The sequence below is a fragment of the Centruroides sculpturatus genome, unplaced genomic scaffold (assembly GCF_000671375.1).
Source record: "Centruroides sculpturatus isolate CEXI.00-Female unplaced genomic scaffold, Cexi_2.0 scaffold1698, whole genome shotgun sequence".
In the NCBI taxonomy this organism is placed as follows: domain Eukaryota; kingdom Metazoa; phylum Arthropoda; class Arachnida; order Scorpiones; family Buthidae; genus Centruroides; species Centruroides sculpturatus.
Genome location: NW_019385811.1, coordinates 84,437 through 106,285, shown reverse-complemented (window position 1 = coordinate 106,285; position 21,849 = coordinate 84,437). Strand labels below are relative to the sequence as shown.

The 21,849-nt window shown below is 28.5% G+C and overlaps 1 protein-coding gene across 3 annotated transcripts; it reads left to right on the top strand.

Annotated features, from left to right (window-relative positions):
* Positions 1 to 1,235: 1,235 nt before the first annotated feature.
* LOC111642266 (UPF0462 protein C4orf33 homolog) lies at positions 1,236 to 20,706 on the top strand. Of its 3 annotated transcripts, none has more exons than XM_023388591.1 (9): positions 1,236 to 1,533; positions 5,271 to 5,325; positions 6,178 to 6,261; positions 9,337 to 9,521; positions 12,450 to 12,507; positions 12,621 to 12,672; positions 14,496 to 14,686; positions 20,415 to 20,518; positions 20,592 to 20,706. In XM_023388591.1, exons 2-9 carry the CDS (start codon positions 5,315 to 5,317, stop codon positions 20,594 to 20,596), a joined length of 690 nt encoding a protein of 229 aa, XP_023244359.1. In that variant the 5' UTR covers positions 1,236 to 1,533; positions 5,271 to 5,314; the 3' UTR covers positions 20,597 to 20,706. The 3 variants fall into 3 exon arrangements, with proteins under 3 accessions (XP_023244359.1, XP_023244360.1, XP_023244361.1); XM_023388592.1 differs by lacking the exon at positions 1,236 to 1,533 and adding an exon at positions 5,047 to 5,160; XM_023388593.1 differs by lacking the exons at positions 1,236 to 1,533; positions 5,271 to 5,325; positions 6,178 to 6,261 and adding an exon at positions 9,159 to 9,179.
* The last annotated feature ends 1,143 nt before the right edge of the window (positions 20,707 to 21,849 follow it).

Sequence of the window (21,849 nt, the reverse complement as noted above, 5' to 3'; positions counted from 1 at the left end):
GCCTCTGGGTCTTCCTCTCCTTTCCAAGATACTCCCATTTTGAAGGAGTGTCCCTTGTTCGCGAATGAACCATTCCATCACGTCTCGATGGCTCCGGGACGATGCGGTCGACTTCCGTTGATGGAAAGATGTCGATCCGAGGTCGGGAGATGGAAACGAAGATGGGTGCGAGACACACACAGATCCGTCACATGGAACTTTCGGGAGAAGAAGCCGTCGCGTCCTCGAATTTCCGGGGTTTTATCCTTTTTCTCTCAGATTCCCCTTTCCGATTGGTCTCCCCGTCATCACCTGATGACAATTCGAAACCTTTCGGGGGCGCGGGAGAGGCCAAAATCGAAGTTTAATTCGATCTCCAAGCGGAAATGGTCGACGGACTTACATTCTTCTATTGTTTAAAAGTTAGCGTCGCGTTTTCATAAAATAAAATCTATCTCTAACTACTATATATTTTTTCTCTAAAACAATTATTTTAACGCGAATTTTAGTGAGGTTCGGACCTGTCCAGAGCCTCACATTATTCCGGAAGGAACGGGCGACGACTCACTCTTCGGCCGACAATGTTGATATCAGTTCGATATCGCAGGCCGAAAAGTCAGCAGATCACGGGAATGCTTCGCTTTCGTCAACGGGAAAGTGTAAGTGGAGATTTTCTCAGGTAGCTGAGGACAACAATTATGCAAGCAAGTATGGCGCCATCGACGATTAAATTTTTGAAAAGTTCGGATTCTCACACCATTCTGTAATAAAAATTTTATAAAATTGGTTGTGTTAATTGTAATAATTAAATGTAAAAATTGATATTGTAACCAATACTGTGTTTATATATATATATATAATAAAACTATATCCTAATACTGAGTTATTTTTTCTTATAGAATACAGACACGTTATTTCGTTTGATTGGGAAAAATTCTCGAGTTTACTGATGGATGAAAATAACATCGACGTTTCAAAAAATACATCAAATGGAATATTATAAGTTAAAGTTTGTGTATTCTCTATAAATGTATAATCTCTATGAGATAGAGATTATACATTGTCGCGTAAAAAATTTTGTTGTATTAATAGTTTTTTAAAAAAGTTGTATAATGTATACTGTCAAAATTTCTGAAAGATAATATGCTTTTAATTGGAAAGAAATCTTGTAACAAGCAGTACATTTTTATCTAGTAACAAGATACAAGTTCTTAATTAAAGTAATTTAATTAGAAAGAAATCAGTAGCAACCAGTGCCATTTTTACAATACACAATACAAGCCCTTTGAGTAATTTTATAAGATAGTAAAAATATTGTAAACGGGACTAAAAGTACCGTATAAGTGAAAATTATATCATATGGAACTCTTAAGCACTTAGGAGGAGCTAGTAAATTAACCTAGCTCGAAATGCATCTGTAAAAAACAATAAAAGGAGTTTATAACCTGAATTGGCTGTGAGGTAGTCTACCGGAAAGATTTTTTCGGATTGAAGAGACTTTCACTAAATCAACATAAAACAGCTAAAACATCGGGAAATTAAGAACAGTAACAAGTAAGTTATCCTAGCTATGTGCTGTCATACGCTTGTAAAACAAAACAGTAATTTAAACTTAGGATATAGCAAATTATTAATTTTTTTAATTAAGATTTTGCCCGGATTTCTGCATAACAGACATATTATCAATAATAATCTAGACGGTTAAATGCAATAATAATTAATTAATAGGGTATATGTACTGTACTTGTGGCCACATTAAGACAATTTTCAACTTTAAAAAATATTTTTATATTACAATGAAATATAGTAAAAATAATGAAAAAAAATATGTTTTCTTTCACTGTATGACATTAATTTTAACACTGTATAAACTAAATTTAGAATTTTTTTAAATGCAAAAATCACTAGTTTTGACCAAACCTGTACCAGTTGGGCTACCCCATGTTTAATGCAAGTAAAATTATTAAAACTGTTTTACGAGAATATTTTTTAATATAATTGGCAAAAACTAAGCATAATATATAGTGAATAGCTTCTGAATATTATTCCACTTTTAAACTAGTGAAACGACCAAGAAAAAATATTTTGTAGTTTTATACCCATCAAGTCTATTTTATATTATCGATATTATTTTATCCACAGCAGACAACTTATAATAGAAAAAAAAATATTACTTCCACAGCAAATTGTTATAAAACTATTTATTTTTATTTCACTGGAATAAAAGTAAAATCCTAATACTGTATAAGTATAATACTCTAATAATGCGTGTGGAAAGAATCCATATGGTGGCCAAAACTAGTACGTCATTTTTGGTCATCCCTGTGGGTGGCCATAACTGGTGAATCATGAAATATTTTGATCCACTTGTGGCCACGACTATTTATAAATATAAACTAAATAACCTTTAAAACACTTTATCACAAAACTAAAAAACCTTTATCTCACTTCCTAAAGCTTCCTATGTTAGCATGAAACAATATATTTATTAAAATATAAGCTGATACCTATCTTTTGGTTCCTTATGACTTAACATATAAAAGCAATTCAAATTTGTATTACCAAAATTAATGTATTTAGTCTTCTTCTTTAAATATAGCTTATATAGTAATTATCAAAATGATACAAAAATTTATAGAGGTGCCACTTTTATTATTTTCCGTGATAAAGATTTACTATTTCATCTATTTTCGATTTATTTCATGTACAAAATCGCACAGAGCAACGAACCATTTTAAAACTCAACAGTATTCGCATATATAGATTTTAAAAATTTAAAATTTCGAAAATACTATCACAACAAGTACATCTTTGCAATACCGGTAGTACAGTGGTACCTCAGGTTACGAACGCCCCAGCATACGAAATTTTCAGGATACGACATGAAATTCAAACATATTTTTGCTCCACGATACGAACAAAAACTCACCATACGACGTTAAATTAGTTCGCATTTTTCATTTGTTTTTCTTACTACAGTTATTTTTTTTAATGTATTACTTGGCTTTAATTTGAGTATGTTTTTCGCGTTGGAACGAATTATTTGGTTTTACATGTAATCGTATAGGAAAAGATGATCCACCTTACGACATTTTCATGATACGATCTCAGTTTCGGAACGGATTAATTTCGTATCCTGAGGTACCACTGTATTAGTATTGATCATTTGATCGAATAGTGCCGTCATCAGCGCTGCTAGTGAAGAAAACGTGCAAACCACCTCAGGCATCGACACACGTGTTCAGAGCAAATGTTTTTATTGTAGGCTGTGGTAACGAATCGTTCTAAAAGTAGTAGTCTCGCTCAGCGCGTATGCTATGCGGTGATGACGTTTCGAACAAAACTAACGAACTTCACGAAGGAACGAGTTAGTTCATTTCGTTAAGAAAATGGCACCCGACGATATCGATGTTGCTAAATCTACTCGAGTGTTTAAATTGTGAATTAAAAGGTGAAATGATTAGAATAACTGTTCACCCGAAGCAATCTAAGAAACATATTTCGGATAAGGCTGCACTAGCAACATTCATATCTTAGAAATAGCCATTTAGTTATAAACGAATCGTTCGAAAAGTCTAACGAAATAAGAATAACGATGATGTCATTCTCGTTTAACTCGTTCGACCCTACGTTATTAGTAATTTCATGATATTGTATACATTGTCGGTGATCTGATAGAATAATTAAATAAATTCGATGAAGAAAATCTGTAACATTACATTAGAATTAAAATAAAAAATATTTAAATCTGTAAGGATATAAATTAATATAGCCTCGTGTCAAAATGAAAGAACAAAGAACACCACACCATTTAATGGAAACTAGAATAAAAATTATATTTAGTCCGGAAGTACACAAGGATAATGCTTTTACAAAAGAAAACTGGAATGTACACGAGAGAGAGAGCGTCACCCCGATTTCACCTGAGTTCATTGGAAGCGGTTGACCTTGAATGCCAGTGGTTCAGTCTTGTCCTTGGATGCTGATTCTACTGTAGACGATGGGAAATTGGATATTATTAGCGGTAGTTCGAAGTTAGATAGCGAGGAGTTGAAGGTAGTTCGACTGCTACTTCTAGAGTCCTCCAAACTCATACTTTGTCAACATTTTATGCTTATATGTTCCCCTGTGTAATTCTCGTTCAGGGGTTAATCCATCGCAGTCAAGGGCTCGATTCGTTTTCTCAGGCCAATCACATAGTTTCGTTGTTTTTTCCTTGTTTGGTTAAAGGAAAAGCGCTGGCCTATCGCCATATCTCTTGGGACAATCGCTGTAGCGAGTGGAAGAGATTCCGCAAAGGAAGTTTTTAAACGATCCGGGTGCTTGACCGTTCGGGTAAATACATACAACTATTCCAGTTGCAAGGCAAGGCGTTTTTCATAGCACACGGACACTTGTGGTGTGGAATGCTTCATGCCTCTCAATGCCCTGCTATTCATCTGGTCGATATTCAGGCTCGGATTAATCTGTTCTGGCAAACACCCGGATCGTGTAAAAGTGCCCTAAATGAATTTTGTTTTGGAATTAATTTATCTTTTTAAAACGATTTTATATAACTTGTTTTATATCCTATCTTCAAATCTTGCAACTGAAATTTCATCCAATTCTAATACAGATAGAAGGCTAAAACTTTTTAGGACATAACTGTCAGATAACAATGCATTTTATTGTTTTAGGAGAGTGCCACAACATCTTCCCCATCCCCGAAACCCTGTATATAATCAATGTAGAATTTAATCACGCTATGTGTGTTTGTGTAAATGCACTATAATGGTATATTTGGTAGGATGGTATGGCTCCATCTCCACTATCCCTTACCTCAATCGAAAAGCATGACTCTTAATAGCGTTTTAAAACGTATTAAAATATTTTATAATTATTTTAAATACAATAATAATTTAAAATATTCTTTTTCAATTGTATTATTGTTTAATTATATATTTATATATGTTTTATATCGTACTATTTATTTAATAAATCTATATTTTAAACAAAACAATTTATGTTATTTTATTCAATTTCCTTGTTGTTCGGCATTTTCGTTTTCCGGTTTTTCCGGTGTCGTTTAACTCGAATAATTAAGTTTATATTGTATATTTGTCCTGTTTTGGATGTACATATATATACAGTATTTATTTTAACAAGAGAATTAGATTTGTAATTTGAAACAGAAATTTACAAGTAAATTTAAAGTCTATACTGTAACTTAAAGTTGTTCTTTGAATTTAGATATATGATAGGGATTCTTATCTATAATGATATTAACGTATGCATGGTTAATCTTTTTGCAGTTATTATCTGTAACATCGAAGCTGTTGGTAGATTCCTTGGGAAAATGGCATTCAGGTATGTATTTTATCTAATTCTTTAAAAAAAAATTATAAATTTTCTTTTACAAATTATACATTTTAAATATAAAAATTGGAAAACGTCCAATTTCTAACAACTTATAATTTTACTTGTGTTAAATTAAATAGAAACAAACGTATTTAAAAAGAGAAAAATATTTTATTAGGTTCTCTTAAAAATCATTAATTTTTATCGAATATTCTTAGCATTGTGAGTCAAATCTCTACGGTTTTCAGCAGAAACAAATGTAAAAAATTCATCTCTTTGTTTATTGGAATAAATTAATAATTTGCAATGTATAAAACTTTAAGGTTTTGTTCTTTACGACTGGTATATGATTCTATTATACATTCCTAATATGATATTGATGTGAAAATTATAATAAATTTATCTTGAATTTGGTATTAAAAATTAGAAATAAATTAATGATGCAATTTATCACCACTTTTTTTTAATTAATTAAATACAAACTGATTTCTTGTATTTATTTTGTTAAAACGCAACATAAACGTTGAGAGTTAATTGTTAGTTATTTTATACATACATTATATAGGGTAATCCAGATCTCTAAATGTAGGCGAAGAGCTCACTGTATTATACAATCTCGTATAAGTCATACAATACGCCATTTAATTGAATGAATTTATAAATACATTCCTCTCACTCGTGGAAAACGCATATTAATCCATCTGATATTGTGTGTGTATATATATATCATAAGAACATATTTTCGGAGTTTCGTTTTATATTTAGACTTTTGAATCATTCTGTTTATTACTTGATAATTTAATAAATAGCCTTATATGTCCAGTATTTTTATATAAATATAATACGTTTACCGTTTTTCAGATTGGCTGTTAGTTGTACAGTGATTTTTATTACATGGAATTTTAAATATATAGACTGCAATGAATATTCACCACTTCCTTTCAGGTAAATGAATAAAATAGAATTATAAATAATGCATAAAATATTTTATTCTTTCATATTTTTAAAGATCAATGCATAAATACAGAAATCTAGCGAATGTTTAAAATAATATTTATCACGTATAATTTATAGAATTAAGTAAATTATTACTTAAATTAAACTGTTTATTATGAATATACTGTACATATGTATTTAGAGTTTCCCAACAGGGTCGATGAAAGCTTGAGGAAGTCGATATAACTTTACTAATATAAGAAATTTATTTAAAAATATTATTAACAATTTGGGAACCCCTGTCTACTTAAAGTGAATTTTAACTTCACTGTTAATATAGAAAGCATTAGCAGTGAAGTATGTATTCATTTTTTAATTTTGATTAATTTTCTTTATTGAACTTGAAAGTATTACTTAGCTTTCTAATCACGATTGTGTAACTAATTATGTAATTTTTTACAGTAATTTACTGGTATAAAATAAAAAGTGAAGTAAATATCCACTAATAGATATATTTACTCATACAATAATATTTCTTTGTAGCCTATATGAAACGTAATCCGACCTATAATTAAAATTTGAAATTAATATGTAATTTTTTTCTATGCAATTTTTCTGTTCTGAGGGAGATTTTTAAAATTTACAACAATCTGTTACGATCCATGTTAGCTTTCATTAAATAACACCGGTTTCCTAACAACACCATTCTATCATTTATTATGGGTATATGAACTCTGAATAATTGCATAAAGTACAAACTTTATTCCTAACTCAGCAGTCCATATATGTATTTCTAAGTAACATTATGGTCAGTGACCAATCATGTCATTTCTTTCAAAGTTGCTGTGCATTTTTTATTTAGTTTACTCACATATTTCAAACGTTTGTGTTGAGATTTTAGTTCTGATCACTTTTCTAAAATAGAAACAGTTTATGCAGATAAGCTGCTAGCATTCTTCATCCAACTTTACTTCAGGATGGAAGATAGAAAGGAAGTTAAGACATTAGACAGAGGTGAACACAAGGCAAACTACAGGAACTTAATCCTTCCCCATTGACATATAAAAAACAAATAAAATTAAAATTTATTTTAATAAAATAATTAAAAAAAATTATTAAAAACGATGGAGTCAGATACTTTACTTGTTTGCAAAGACCCTAATCCATTTATTGATACTTAAACTGGAATTAGAGTCAGGATTAAAAAATTAAAAGTCAGAAACAGGTTAACTTTGAGAGAAAAAAATTGTTTACAGTATTTAGTTTACTCTATACCCCTAAATGCATTTTGCCGTTATCAGCCTTCTCAGTAGGGCTTCTCATAAACAAACCATGATACAGTTAGCCATCAGTGATAGACGCATCACTCTCACAATTTACAACGCGTTTACAGTTTTTATATCTGATTAGACCTTCCCAGCATTCCGCGGGTATCACGCCATTATTTAAATTCATTACATTATTTTGCATAACTATTGTGAAATGTTCCTTAAATTTCCGTTTTACAACATTTTTTTCCGATGTAAAGTTTTTATATTATTAGTATCAATATGACAATTATTCGCGTAACAATGCAAGAACACCGGAGAGGTATCAACCTTGAGCCGTATCAAAGCCAGATGTTCTGACAGCCTCACTTGTAGTTTCCTTTTCGTTTCTCCAACGTAAAACTTTGGCATGTCGCACGTGTACTGAAGTCTGTAGACCACTCTCTCCTCCTCCAATAATTCTTTTTTCATATAAGATCTTGTTACCAGTCCAAATAACCTATTTTTTTGGGGTCGGAGCTAATTTAATTAAATTATCACAAAAGGTTTTTCGATATTTTTCAAAAAGACCCTTAATATATGGAAAAGAAACATACTTATTCATTTCTTGTTTTTTTCTTTACTTGACATCTGTTCTATAAATATTTATCATACAATTCTTTAGAAGTCTTCTCCGATAGCCATTTAAAAATTTTTCTTGTTTACTTCGCTATCTTCTTTTTCTCTTATATCAGGTCTGGTCGTTCTGGAAAATATCTTACATATTTCCATCAAAAATATATTTCTCTTCTGGTTAATTGGACAATAAGATTTAAAGTTTATGACTTTTTTGCACTGCAGTGGTTTAAAGATTCCAGAGGAACCGGATAGTTTTTGCTATAGCTTACAGTGACCGTAAACGAAAATGTTCAGTTCCCTTTTGTGCATGCGCAATGAATGGATTGAACGGAACATTACATTTGTAACAGAAAGTGAAGAGTCATTGCGCATGCGCTGGACCTAATAAATGGATTGAACAAAGTACTGTATACACACAAAAGTCCTAACATGAGCTCTTCACTACTATAGTGAAGAGTACTAAAAACCCACAAATGCTTTTGCATTTCTCAACGATTCGGATAAATAGACTAACATGTAAAGAATGAAATTACAGGGTAATGGCACAGTATTCTATACGTACTGTACCTGTATTTATTTATTCATCAATGTGAGAGCAGCATCCTACTGATCATTTGGATCCGTCATAGCAAACAGGCCGCAGGCGTCACCGATCATGACGTAAGAAAATTGCAGTATGACGTCAGTGGAAAGAGAAAGAGGTCAAATAGTGGTTTTGATAATTGGACATTTCGGCGTTTGGATAATCTGAATTCTACTGTATATATATATATTTCAGTACTTCACTATGATAATTAAATATATATATGTATTATAGATCATTTAAAAATTGTGTCAATATTCTTTTAATGAAAATCAGATTATCCTAGAATATTTTTCTTCTTTTCTACGAAAAAAATATTCTAGAAAAAAAATTCGAATATTCGGAAATTCCTAATTTCTTATTGATAGAATTTGACGTATATGACGTTTAGTATCATTATGCCTCTAGGGGGCGTGGTATTTCCTAGAGGAAAAAAAGGAAAAAACAAAAAAACAAATGTGAGTTTATTACGCTAGACTTAAACATTTTGTCTCTTATTCGTTACAGATAAAAATTGTATTGTGTTTTAAAGTATTTTTATTGACTTATATTAATAAACATTGATAAAATTAATAAAATATTTCATTAATAATTAAAAAAATATTAATTTTAAAGGAAAAAATTTGAGATCAACACAACTTGGGATGGAATTGCGGTAAATCACGATCCAGTTGAAATTACTATAAACGAGGCTGTAGGAAACGAAGTGAGAGTGCAAGTATTAGCGCCCTTCTTCGACGATCCCCCTCCACCTGGAGGAATTCCTGGCAAGCCATTCCCTAAATTATGGGAATACGAAGGTGATTTTTGTATTTTTTTGCAGTTTAAAAGCATAACTTATCAATAACAATTATAATTTTATAAAACTGTATTATGAAGTCAACTGAATTTATGATTTTAATAGGATATGAGATAATTGGTTCCAGTTTACAAAATTTTCTTTAAAACATTTTAATACTTCTTTTGAAAGAATCGTGTTCCGTAATGATGCCAGCTATCTAAGGTTACCAGCTACTGGAAATTCTGAGGAATGACCACTCCATGAGTAGAAAATTCAGAGTAAAAGCAAAGCCATCAAACAAGATAATTGTGGAATGTATTACTGAAATACAAATTGTTACCTTATTACTGAAAAAGCACAAATTGACAATTTAATCTTCATTGAACTGTAAACAATAACTAAACCTATAAATGTCCTACCTTGGATGATTTAACACTATTTCTCTAATAGAATCATAGAGAATATCAAGACATTTTTGTTTTACTAAAATATCTAAAACTTGCAATTAAAGTTATTTCTCTAAGTGGTTGTAATGTAACTGCCTCTGAAAAATGTTTCCTTAAGTTTGGTGCCTTCTCTATAAAGGGGTCCACTGAAGATAATTCTTTATTAATTTAATTTTTTTAAAAGAACGCTCTTCATTTGCTATATTAAATGGTAATGTAAAAAGAATTTTTAGTACAGTTAGCACATTTGGAAATAGTTATTATAATTATTATTTAATATGAATTGCAATGTGTCTTGTGCATTATTTATATCTTTTTGGTCCAGATCAATTCTCATAATAAATCAGTTTCCTGGATTAAGTCTTCTTCAGTTATATCTTTACTATAAAATTTTACAAAATCTCTTGAATGGTTTTCTAGTTCATTTTTTTCTAATGTTTTTATATCAGTGATTAATATAAAATCAGAAATAATATTGGGTATATTTTTAAATCTTTCATCTCTTTGTACAATAACAGTATCAATTACAATGTTGAAAAAGAAATGTCTAAATTCCTGTACTGGGTTTTGTAAAACTTTATCTTTTGCTAGTTTGGGAAATAATCTTGTTATTTTTTGAATTATTTTTTCAGGGAACTTATGGTCTAAAAACACAGGTCTGCAAGTAAAAAACTGCATAGGATTTTTATACATTTTCTTACAGATTTCAACTTGGTAAAAATGAAAAAAATTCCATCTCTTCAATTGTTTTTTGTTACACTCAAGTTTTTGTTTGTATTTAATGTAATATTCCTAGTTAACTTAAAATATAGTATTCTTTTTTTTTTTATTTGAAAAATGGCCTTAAAACAAAGACTTCTCACATTAATTCTATCAATTATAGCTGGACTTGGTAATAAATAAATAAAAATTTTAATGGTTGAAGAGAGTAGTGGTACAGGGAGGTGAGTTAAGTAGTTTTAGCATTAGGAGGAAGGTCGCATGATCATATAGAAACAGGTTAAAAGTTGATAATGAGTAATATTATTGGTGAGGGTGAGCATGTTATCTGGGATACTAGGAATAAATATAAACAACCTGCTGTTGGATTAGATCATGTTTCAGCAAGCTAAATAAGTTCAGTATTTCGCTGGCCATCTAATGCCACACTCAGTTTATATCCAGTATTTGAACGCTACTGTGCTTGTATTTTTATTTCTGGAATATGGCTCGCAAAGGTTGTGTAATTTCTCCCAACAGCTTCTGTTATGTTTGTGGTGAATACACAGTGAAAAATCAACAAAGAAACATAAGTGAGTTTGTGAAGAAAGTTTAATTTATGTATTTCAAATTGAAACTTGGAGATCAAGACAAAGCAGATTTTTGGAAACAATGGGAGAAAAGGAAAAGAAGCATGGGACTCTTTCAAGAATGTAGTGCATAAGTTTTTGGGGAATACTAAGGACCCTGACTACAAAACCATTGTACAACACATGCTGGCAGCAGCGTATGAAACTCAAGGATGCAATATGTGCTTAAAAGTTCATTTCTTACACTCCTATATTGACTATTTTCCCGAAAACTTGGGAGCCTACAATGAAGAACAGGATGAAAGATTTCACCAGGATGTCCGTTTTATCGAGAGACGTTACCAAGGAAAATGGGATGTCAATATGCTAGCTAACTACTGTTGGATGCTCAATCGAGAAACTAGAGAAGGAAATTGGAAACAAGTTTGGAGAAGCATCAAAAAGAAGAAGAAAAGGTTTCATAAGAAAACAGAGTAGACCTAAAATTGTGTATAAATATCAGAAGCAATTTGTTGATTAGTTGTAAGAAAATTTATATATTTAGTTCATTGTAATAAATAAGAGTTTTTATCAAATATTTGTTTTTATTTTGCAAAAACCTATACGTGATGGGATGTAATGGAAGTTATTTTTAGAATCTGCGATCTTTAAAACATATAATTCAGCTGCATGGAATATAAAAATATTCCATGCAGCTAGAAAAAAATTTTTTTGCAGACCTGTGCAAATTTTGGATTTAATTTTTAATTTTATTTCTAAGTTAAAAGCAGAGTCAAGAACAATTGGTTTTGCTTGAAATAATTTGTTGTTACTATTAATTTTTGAAAATATTGTAAACCATACTGATAAGATAAGCTGGACTGTCTTTAGTTATAAATGACATTTCTTGTAATGAATCTAGTAGACTTTTAACTTCGGATACTGCTGTGTTATCGTTATTTGCATCAATAAATTATTTTAATGCATTATATGTTTATTCAAACTGTGTACACACTGCTCTATCTATCTATTTTGGCTTCTCTTTGAGTATCACATAAAGGTTTAAGTGTAATGTTTAAATGCTTTTGTATAATTTTCCACCTTTTTGTAGATGCAGAAAATATGCAGTATAAATGTTGCAATATTCTGAAAAAATTTTTACAACATATACTACTGGAAGCAGAATTACAAATTATCAAATAAAAAAAATTTTTTTTTAAATTTTAATTTCAGTTGTTGAAATATTTTTCTTGGGAAAAGATGAACGTTACTTGGAAGTTGAACTTAGTCCGTAAGTATCTTATATTTATAAATTAAGATAAATAGTTCATATAATATATTAATTCACATCTAAAAATGAAAATTATAAACTATGCTTTTTTTCAAACTACTGTATAATTTCAGTCATGGCCAACATTTATTATTATTTTTAAATGGAGCAAGGAATGCTATAAAGGTGTGTTAACTCTTCAATACATAAAATTTGTTATTTATTTATTTATATTCAATCGCATACAATTCAATAACCATACACATCAAATATACTATATTTTACTAATGACATAAAATGTTCTAAGGATGTAGATATATCAATTATGATATTCTAATATTTCTTTAAAAATGTTTTTTAAATAAAATTTTGAGTTATCAAATTTATTTATCTATATATATATAAAAATGAATGTGTGTGTGTGTGTCTGTCTGTCCTTCATGCATTACCACACCGTTTATCCAATTGCAGTGAAACTTTGGGAAGTTGTTTAATATATTCCCGCGAAGGTTTCTGGCATAGTATGATTGCCATGAAACTTTGGGAAGTTTTTTAATACACTCCCACGAAGGTTTCTGTCATAGGACATTTATCCTACGATAGATGGCATGTGTGTATACGAGCATTTTACAGTGTGTTCGATCGATTTCAAACTGTGAAGATCATTTCCCCCCTCCAAAATATCTCTATATATGCATTTGTGAACTGTTATTTACGATATTTGTAATAATTTTTGTTTAATCACTTTATTTCAACTTTTTTTTGCTAATTATGTATTCGCTCGAACTTCGTTAAAACCTTAACTGTACCCCGAACAACAACCGAAGTTGTAGGAAGAAATTCGCGTATTTTACCGATCTAGGTATCCCCCTTTTCCAAATTTTAATATCGACTCAAAATAATTTAAAAAGACAAATTACAATAAAACGGTTTATTATCCAACTATCAGAAATTTCACAACATGCCAAGGAAGAGAGGAAGGAGCAATTAAATAATCAAAATTATAAAGGATTTAAAAATATATATAAAAATGGGGAATATCGCACTTCTAACAATCTCTGAGAGTATGTGGGCTAAATTTAAAGAATCTGTGCTTCTCGCATGTACAACTGTATGTGGCCAGCTCACGTGTCGGAAAATCTGATTTATTCGTGTACGCACCAGACGGAAAAACAAAAAATATCGTGTATCCACAAGCACTCCAATAAATAAATAGAATTGAAACGACACTGAAATGTTTTCCCGATAAAAATGAATAAGTTTCAATAAAAATGATAAAATGTAAATTTAATTTTATCATAACGAGCTTGCTTGAATTTTGTTTCTTCTGAGATCGCAGCAATGCGTGACGGGTAAGCTAGTTTTATATAAAAAACATTAATTTAAATGAGTTTACAGTCAATTATAAGATTTCACAATTGTATTAATTTGAAAATTTTTATTTTTGAATTATACTCAATTGAAATTTTTAATTATTGATTTTAAATCTCATCAGCGTGCAGTAGAAATGTTTTTATATTGTGCCTAATTGCCAAGAGGTGAAATAACAATTTTCATATGATGTAATTATTACTAATATTACCTATTGTTAATTAATTATTTTTTCTTTATATGAAACAAAAGTTTTTATAACAACATAGTTTTCATTTTCATTACATCTTATTTTATGTTGTAAAATTTAGATAGTTTTTACCAATTATTGCAATTATTTATTTGCATGCATGAAAGTACTCTAAATGCTATATCTATTATCATATAAATCTTATACAATTTAAAAATATTGACATGTGTTTTCAACTCTGAATAACTTTAACCTGAATTGATGTATTTATAAATCTAAACAGAGTACATTTGTTAGGAATTTCCTATCATTATTTACATACTGTATAAATTTAAATGTAACTTAAAAGTAAAACATACCAAAAATAAATTGTAAGTTATTATTATTATTTTTTTAATATAATTTTTTAAGTGTATTACTAAAAAATAATTACAAGTAAAAATTGCAGCAACAACTTCCATTGAAATATGAAGCTAAAATAATTGGTAAAAAATGGTATGGATCAGCAAATATTCCTGCAGATTATTTTCCACCAGGCATCAATCTTATGAATGCTTATGCTATTCATGGCAATGACGAAGATAGAGTTTATGAAAGTTTATATCCAACACCAACAGGAAAATACCAAAATCCAGATTTGTGAGTAAAAGTATTTTTGTTAAAAAATGTTAAAACTACTGTATCTTATAAAATTATTTATAAGTAATCATGTTTTTTATTAAACATAATAATTCCTAATAACATAATATATTCCTAATAAAGTAATATTAGGAATCGAAGTTTGGTTTTACCAAATTGTACAGTTTACTTTAATAATAATCTTAGTTTTACCAACATAGGAAAATATGTTGTCTTTTGTAGATTATTTTCTTATTTCCTTCATCTTCCGTAGTTTCCTGTCATTAATAAATTTACTAGCTGCTTAATTGGAAGCTTGTTAATAACTAATTTTAATAATTTGTATATTAGTTTATAAATTTATTCAAAAATTTATTACTCTAATTATTTCTAGACTTAAATCATCAATAATCATTTGATTTTATTTTCAGTAGCAAAATGCAATGACTAATTTGAACAGTGAATAATATCTTTAAGTGGTTAATGATAATTCTTTTTTATTATTTATAAAGTTATATTATCGTAATTAGTTTCTTTTTGAACATCTTTCAAAAATGATTCTAAGAACTTTTTTGAATGTTGAAGTGTAACATCATCAGTTGGAATATAATGTGAAGAGTTTATTTTGTATTATCTGTCTGCAGATTTAAGTTTTACAAAATTATTCATAAATATTTATTAAACTTATAGCTTATTTAAATATTTTATTCAATGAGAACAATAAATTTACAGAATTTAGATAGAGGAAAATATTTGACATAAATCTTATATATTTATAAGAAATAAAATATAATTTTTTGGCAAATAAAATACAGTAGACCCCCCTAAAACACAGTAGATACTTCTGTTTTATATGAATTCCGTGTTTTACGAGTCACTTAAATACATGATCCAATCACAGCCTGGCACGTGTGCAGTTTAGGGACTACGGCTGTTTGAAAGGTTTTCTTCCATAAAATTAATTGATTCTAGACTAATTTGACTTAACATTTCCAAAACACATATAATTTTTTGGGAATAATCCATATAAACTATGCTATAAACAAAAAATTGTAGGATTACTTACCGAGAGTGCACCGTTTGATGACGCCATTGCTTAAGCTTGTTTTCATCATGGAGTGGTGCATTGAACGGTGGGCATGTGTTTCCTGATAAGTTATTTTTCTGCGAAAAATTTGATGAACTTTGGAGACATCATTAATATAAATATAATTTTTATGGCCATTAAATAATAGATGGTTTTTAGTAGGTCTGCTGCTCGTTTAAACTCAACGGTTTGTGCAATATCCGCCCAATCCTGTCGCGACATGAGTCAGCAATAATGTTTTACCATATTATATGAGTCTCTTTTAGCATGTTTATACGAACACAGATTCATATAACACGGCAATTTTTTTGCCGTATTATACGAATCCGTGTTATAGAGGGGTCTACTGTATCAGAAAATATATATATTTTCTTATATTTTATTTGCCAAAGAATTAAAACTTTTTTATTTCTAAAAAGAGGAGTATCAGGTAAACAGTAAGAGGAAAATGTAATATGAAGGCATCAGGAGGTTATTTATCTGATCACATATATTTACAAACAAGAACTTTCCTGTGTATGATAAATATTTAAATAATTTCTAGATTATGTTGAATTTTTCTAAGCTTCCTCAGAATCAATTTGTAGAAATAAAATACTTTAATAGAACATAGAAACACATAATTTGCTGTTTTTTTTTCTTGCTTAAAATTGAATGAAATAGTTATACTGAATACAAGACTGTATATAAATATTTCAAAATCCATGTTATTAGTTAATGTCATAATGTTATTAGTGACTGGATGGTTATATATAAGATTAAATATCCTGGAAACAAAGAATTGCTCAGGGGTCCAGGTAACATCACTGGCAACGCTCAATGCGATAAGTGGGAGTTGTGGGTTCAAGTCCTGCTCTGGACCGATTCTTTTCTTCCAGAATATTCTAAATTATTTAATAAATATTAATTTATTATAATTTTTAAATTGAATAAGAGATGGTGCCTAATGTCTGTAGTAATTGCTTAAAATTTAATTAATAATGTAGCTGAAAAATATCCCGATGCATTAGTATTATGCATAGTATTGTTTGAATATAAGACTAAATTTGAATAATAAGATAATTTTATAGTCTTGCTGAAACAAATATATTTTTTAAAGTAAAAAAATTTTAGATAAATCTTTTATGCAAGTGGAATTTATTAATCTGTGTTATAAATAACAGCATACAGATTAATAAATAAATTTGAGTTGTTTTTTTCTATCCAGATGAACTTAATACAGTAGAGCATCGATTATCCAAATCAATTGGAGACTGGGGTTGTTTGGAAAATCGATTTTTTGGATAACCAATTATGTACGAAAAAATATATTATTAATATAGTATATTAATATATCCCATGTTTAAATTTTTCTCCATTGTGAGTCGCTTCGTGTTGAATTTTCGTCTATGTTAAGCCTAACGAAAATTTTTATAATCATCATCATAGCTATTGTACTGTTAAAAATTATTTATTTTGTACAAACAAAATAAATATATTGAAAAATATAAAAACAAAAAAAATTATACTTTAGAAGTTAATCTAGTATCAAAAATGTTCAATTCAGCAAGATACAGTCCGACTGGAACCAGTTAACAACATTTCGGTTGATTGGCATTTGGATAATCAACGCTGTACTGTACAGTACAATCAATTCATAAAAAGATTTTATTTTTTACCATATTCTATAATCAGGGTTCCTACTCAAATTTTTTTTTTTAAATTCATGACTTTTCCTCACTTCCTCTTACCAACTCTCTACAAATTCCCTTACAGTACAACACATTGACAAAATAAAACAGCATATGATTTATTATGTCAGTATGCTATTGCTTCTTCAACTTTTAAATTAATTATTTTTTTCTAATTAACAGTTACATAATTTTTATAATTTCTGAATAATTAAAATTAAAATAGTTTTATGGTTGTGGATTAATAACAGGATAATCTATGGGGCTTTGAAAAAATAAAAAGCCATTATTAACAAATCCTGTATAATAATAATCCATGTACAAAAGTAAATATTTATGAAATGTATCTCAATAAATTTCCCGAATTTTATAAAATATTAATATACTGGGGAAAAAATCAGAAATTGTTTTGTTACAGAATCAAAATTATTTATAATTTTTTAATTCATTAACATCTGCTTTTCAAACTGAGAGTTAAATGGTAATTGTGAGAGATTGATTGATTAAAATTTTATTGAAATATTTTAACTATGTTAGATTATTAAGTTTATTTTACAGACTTTTCTCTAAAATTCATAATACTGCATTATTAATACAGCTGTTTTAAAATTTACAATTGATATTTCCATATATTGTTTTTGGGACTTAGTTTGATCTCCTGGAATTTTGCAATGCTCTCCTCTTTGTTGCATTTTATAATTCTTTATGTAAACAATTAATAGTGCAGATTCACTGATTTATTTCTTTAATTTAAAAAACCAATATGTCTGTAGTAATTATATAAACATTAAACAAAATTAAAAAAAAAAAAAACACAAAGTGATTACAATTTATAAGGTCTGATTTTGAATGATTTTAAAATACAATCTTACAATGCAATTGAATAATAAATCTTATGTGTAATAAGATCTTATTAAATCTAAAATTGTAAAAAGAAATGTAAAGATTAAAATTAAATTTTGGCTGATAGTATTTATATATAAAAGTAAATATATTGAAGCTACAAAATTGTCTGTGTTTCATTTAATGATGGAACATGAAGACAATTTTGTAGCTTTGATATATTTTGTCATCAATTGCAACATGATTATAAAGTGATCCATAGTGTAAGGCAAACATTCTTGTTGTGTAATGCTGACTGATACCAACTTTGTGGATTGCAAAACACAAAACAAAATGCCTTCTCTGTTGTGGAGTCAGCATTTGTTTGACACTTCGTAGAGGCAGTAGGGAAAAAAAGACATTTGTATGCAGACTTGAACAGTTATTCTATCAATTGGTAGACAACATGTACTTCTCAGATAAATAAAATAATGCTACCATATTAAATTATTGTAGTTCTTTTTGGAAGACCCTGTATTTATTCTGAAAATATTTTCCTCTAGTTCCATTTTCATAATGCATTTTGTGATCTGGAATATATGTACTGTACTTACTGAACATATAAAGGAATAAGCATGAAAAAATGTCACACAGATGAAACTGTGTGACATTGGTTATGACATGTGATCTACATTCTGCCAGTCACACAAGTCTAATCTTCCACTCTAGCAAACCAGTTCTGACATCAATCTAATCCTGGAATTGAGACAAATGAAGATTTCAAGTAGTTGCTATAATTTGTATGTAGTAATATATTTATTAAACACTTTCCTAATTATTTTCATGTTTATAGTTCAAGACAAAAAATAATTCCTATTCCAGATGGTGGTAATTGTGGCACATCCCATTACGTTACAGTGTACGGCACCTTAAAAAAATTACATATTTGCTAATTTTTTATTCTTAATTAAAATGTTTACATTACGTAAATTTTTTCCTAAATATGTCTTGCACAGAATTATTTTAAATTAATGGTATTACTTGACTATTTTATTAATACTGATAAATATCTTTGCAACTACTTTCTTAACTATAATGAAAACAATGTGAATACAAAGGAATTTATTTGTAACTTAAGACTATATAGTAGCAGTGTAATTGCATTATGCACTTACTAGTTTTTTAGAATAGTATATTTTTTGTTACAACTTGTGTTGATGTGGACTGTAAAATATATTAAATTTTTGATTGTAAGTTATAATAAAAGTTAAGGATTCGGATAAAATATATTTAAAACTTTTTAAAATGGTAACTATAGATGTTCAAAAATATTTTTTAAGTAATAGTGATGATTTCAATTAAATATACAAGAGATATTACTTGATTTTTAAANATAGAGAAAAATTTTAGTCAACAAAATTGTGTTATATTTTTTGGAAATTACTACTGTAGAAATAACAGTAAATATTATGATACAAGCAACTATATTAAGTCTGTTCCATAGGTTAGTAAAAATATTTAGTTATTTATGTATGCACAATTGGTAAAAAACCTGTTACATGTGTTTGACACTGATGTATTGTTTTTGGCCACTTGAAAAATCCCAGCACATTATTTTTATATTATTTTTAATCTCTAGTCAAATCACTTGCATATTTTCTAAATTAATAGGTCAGGAAGCAAATGGAAATCCAGGTAGCATAATTAGCAATGCAGATATTGCAAATTTGAGTCTCATTCAGAATATTCTAATTATTAAATTTAATAAAAAGTGTTAATATCTGAAATCTGGATTAAAGGTAAGTTAAGTGATCATGGCTAGATAAATCCAGTGGTATTTACTTGGTAATAGTATTTTACCTTTTGATTCTTATCTAATTTCTTCTTTTATTTCAATTATATAGAAGTGAAGGGTGACTAAAAGAATTCTAATCATTTTTAAGATCTTTAAAAAAATAAACAATACATTAATTAGGACAATTTTTACGGTTCAAACGAAAATTATAAATATTTTCAATAAGCATTACACCCAATATGACAAATTCATTTTTTTACATGGTTACACACACACTGTGTTTGAATCAGTTTCAAATTTTTCTGTGTAAATAAACTGGCAGTTATCCATACATAATGTGAGAACAGATCTGTTAATCCATCTTTTTATTTTCAGCCACCGACTTGAATATTTCAAACCTTTGGACTTTGAAAAAATTTTACCAAGTAATGGGAATTCTGATCTGTCCTGGATATGGAAAGAAGCTATCGAGAACAGTTGTAAGAAATTCTTTGCATTAAGTGTAAACATTAATTACAATTAAAAACATTTAATAAATTTTTTCCTTTACAGCCTAAGAAGATAGTTTTTTATAGCTGTGGAAAACAGATTTGTGATCAGATTTCTAATTCTAGAAATGAAAGAAATTTTTTTTTATTATTAAAAAAATAAAATCTGATTACATGAATATATTTTTCAATTCAAATAAACAATTCGTATTACTTTTATGCAATATTGATTATTAATATAAGAAAAGAAAATTGTGTCAATGATTTATTTATTTGATATTTCCTACTAATTAATTTTTTTTTAATTCTCTACACAAAGATTCCATGTCATTTTCCATTAATTGAAAATTAGTTCATTTAGATTACTGAACAATATTTCAATTTTTAGTTTTGTATTAAAAAATGTTAAATATTTTATATTTATTAAATTTGGCTACAAAGTTCACATTTCCAATCATTTATCCTTTAAATTGTGTATTGATAAAATTTTTGCTGTCTCTTAGAAATGTATAATGAATGTAATGCTCATTATTGTTACATTCAAAGCATGTTAATTTTGTATCTTTTGAGGCTACTTTGGATCTTTCATATTTTTTTTTTTCAAATATCCAAAATTGAAAGTTCTGAAGAATAAAGTTATATGATTTTGAAAATTTGCATCTAAGTCTATGGACATAAGAAAAATCTTGATACTGCATACCATTAAAATTGCAAACAGCAACCATTGGTAAGATTATATTAATACTAAAAATTATAAGTTACATAAATCAAAATTTTTTAGAGATTTGGTACAGTGAAACCTCCAATAACAGCAGTTTCTCACAATGATTTTTTTTAAACAAAAATGCATATAAAATAAACCTCTCAACAACCACCCTGGCTAGTAATATAGTAAAATTTATTTAATGACAACAATGGCTACTACCCTGAAAACAATACGTGTAAAATAATAATGCACTGGACAAGATGGTTAGTTTGGCTACTGGATTTTGTGTTTTTTTACAGCCAAGTTTATTAATCATAATTAATCTTTGATGTTGATTAACATTATAGCCAACTGCAAAAAAATAAAGTTTATATGAAAGTTATTTTCAAATATGCAGAGTTCTCTTACACTAAAAAAAAAAAAAAACCAGCCCAAGACTGTTCCTTCTTTACATATTTTTAACACACGTCTTTTGTCCTTTGCTAATGGGAATAATTAAAAATTTCTTAATTCTTAAAAATACTTGAAACATTTCAATTGTCAATTAAAGGGCTTAGTGGAAAATGGCATATCCTGCAAAACTACAAAAATGAGGTTAACAAATTTGGATTTGTTC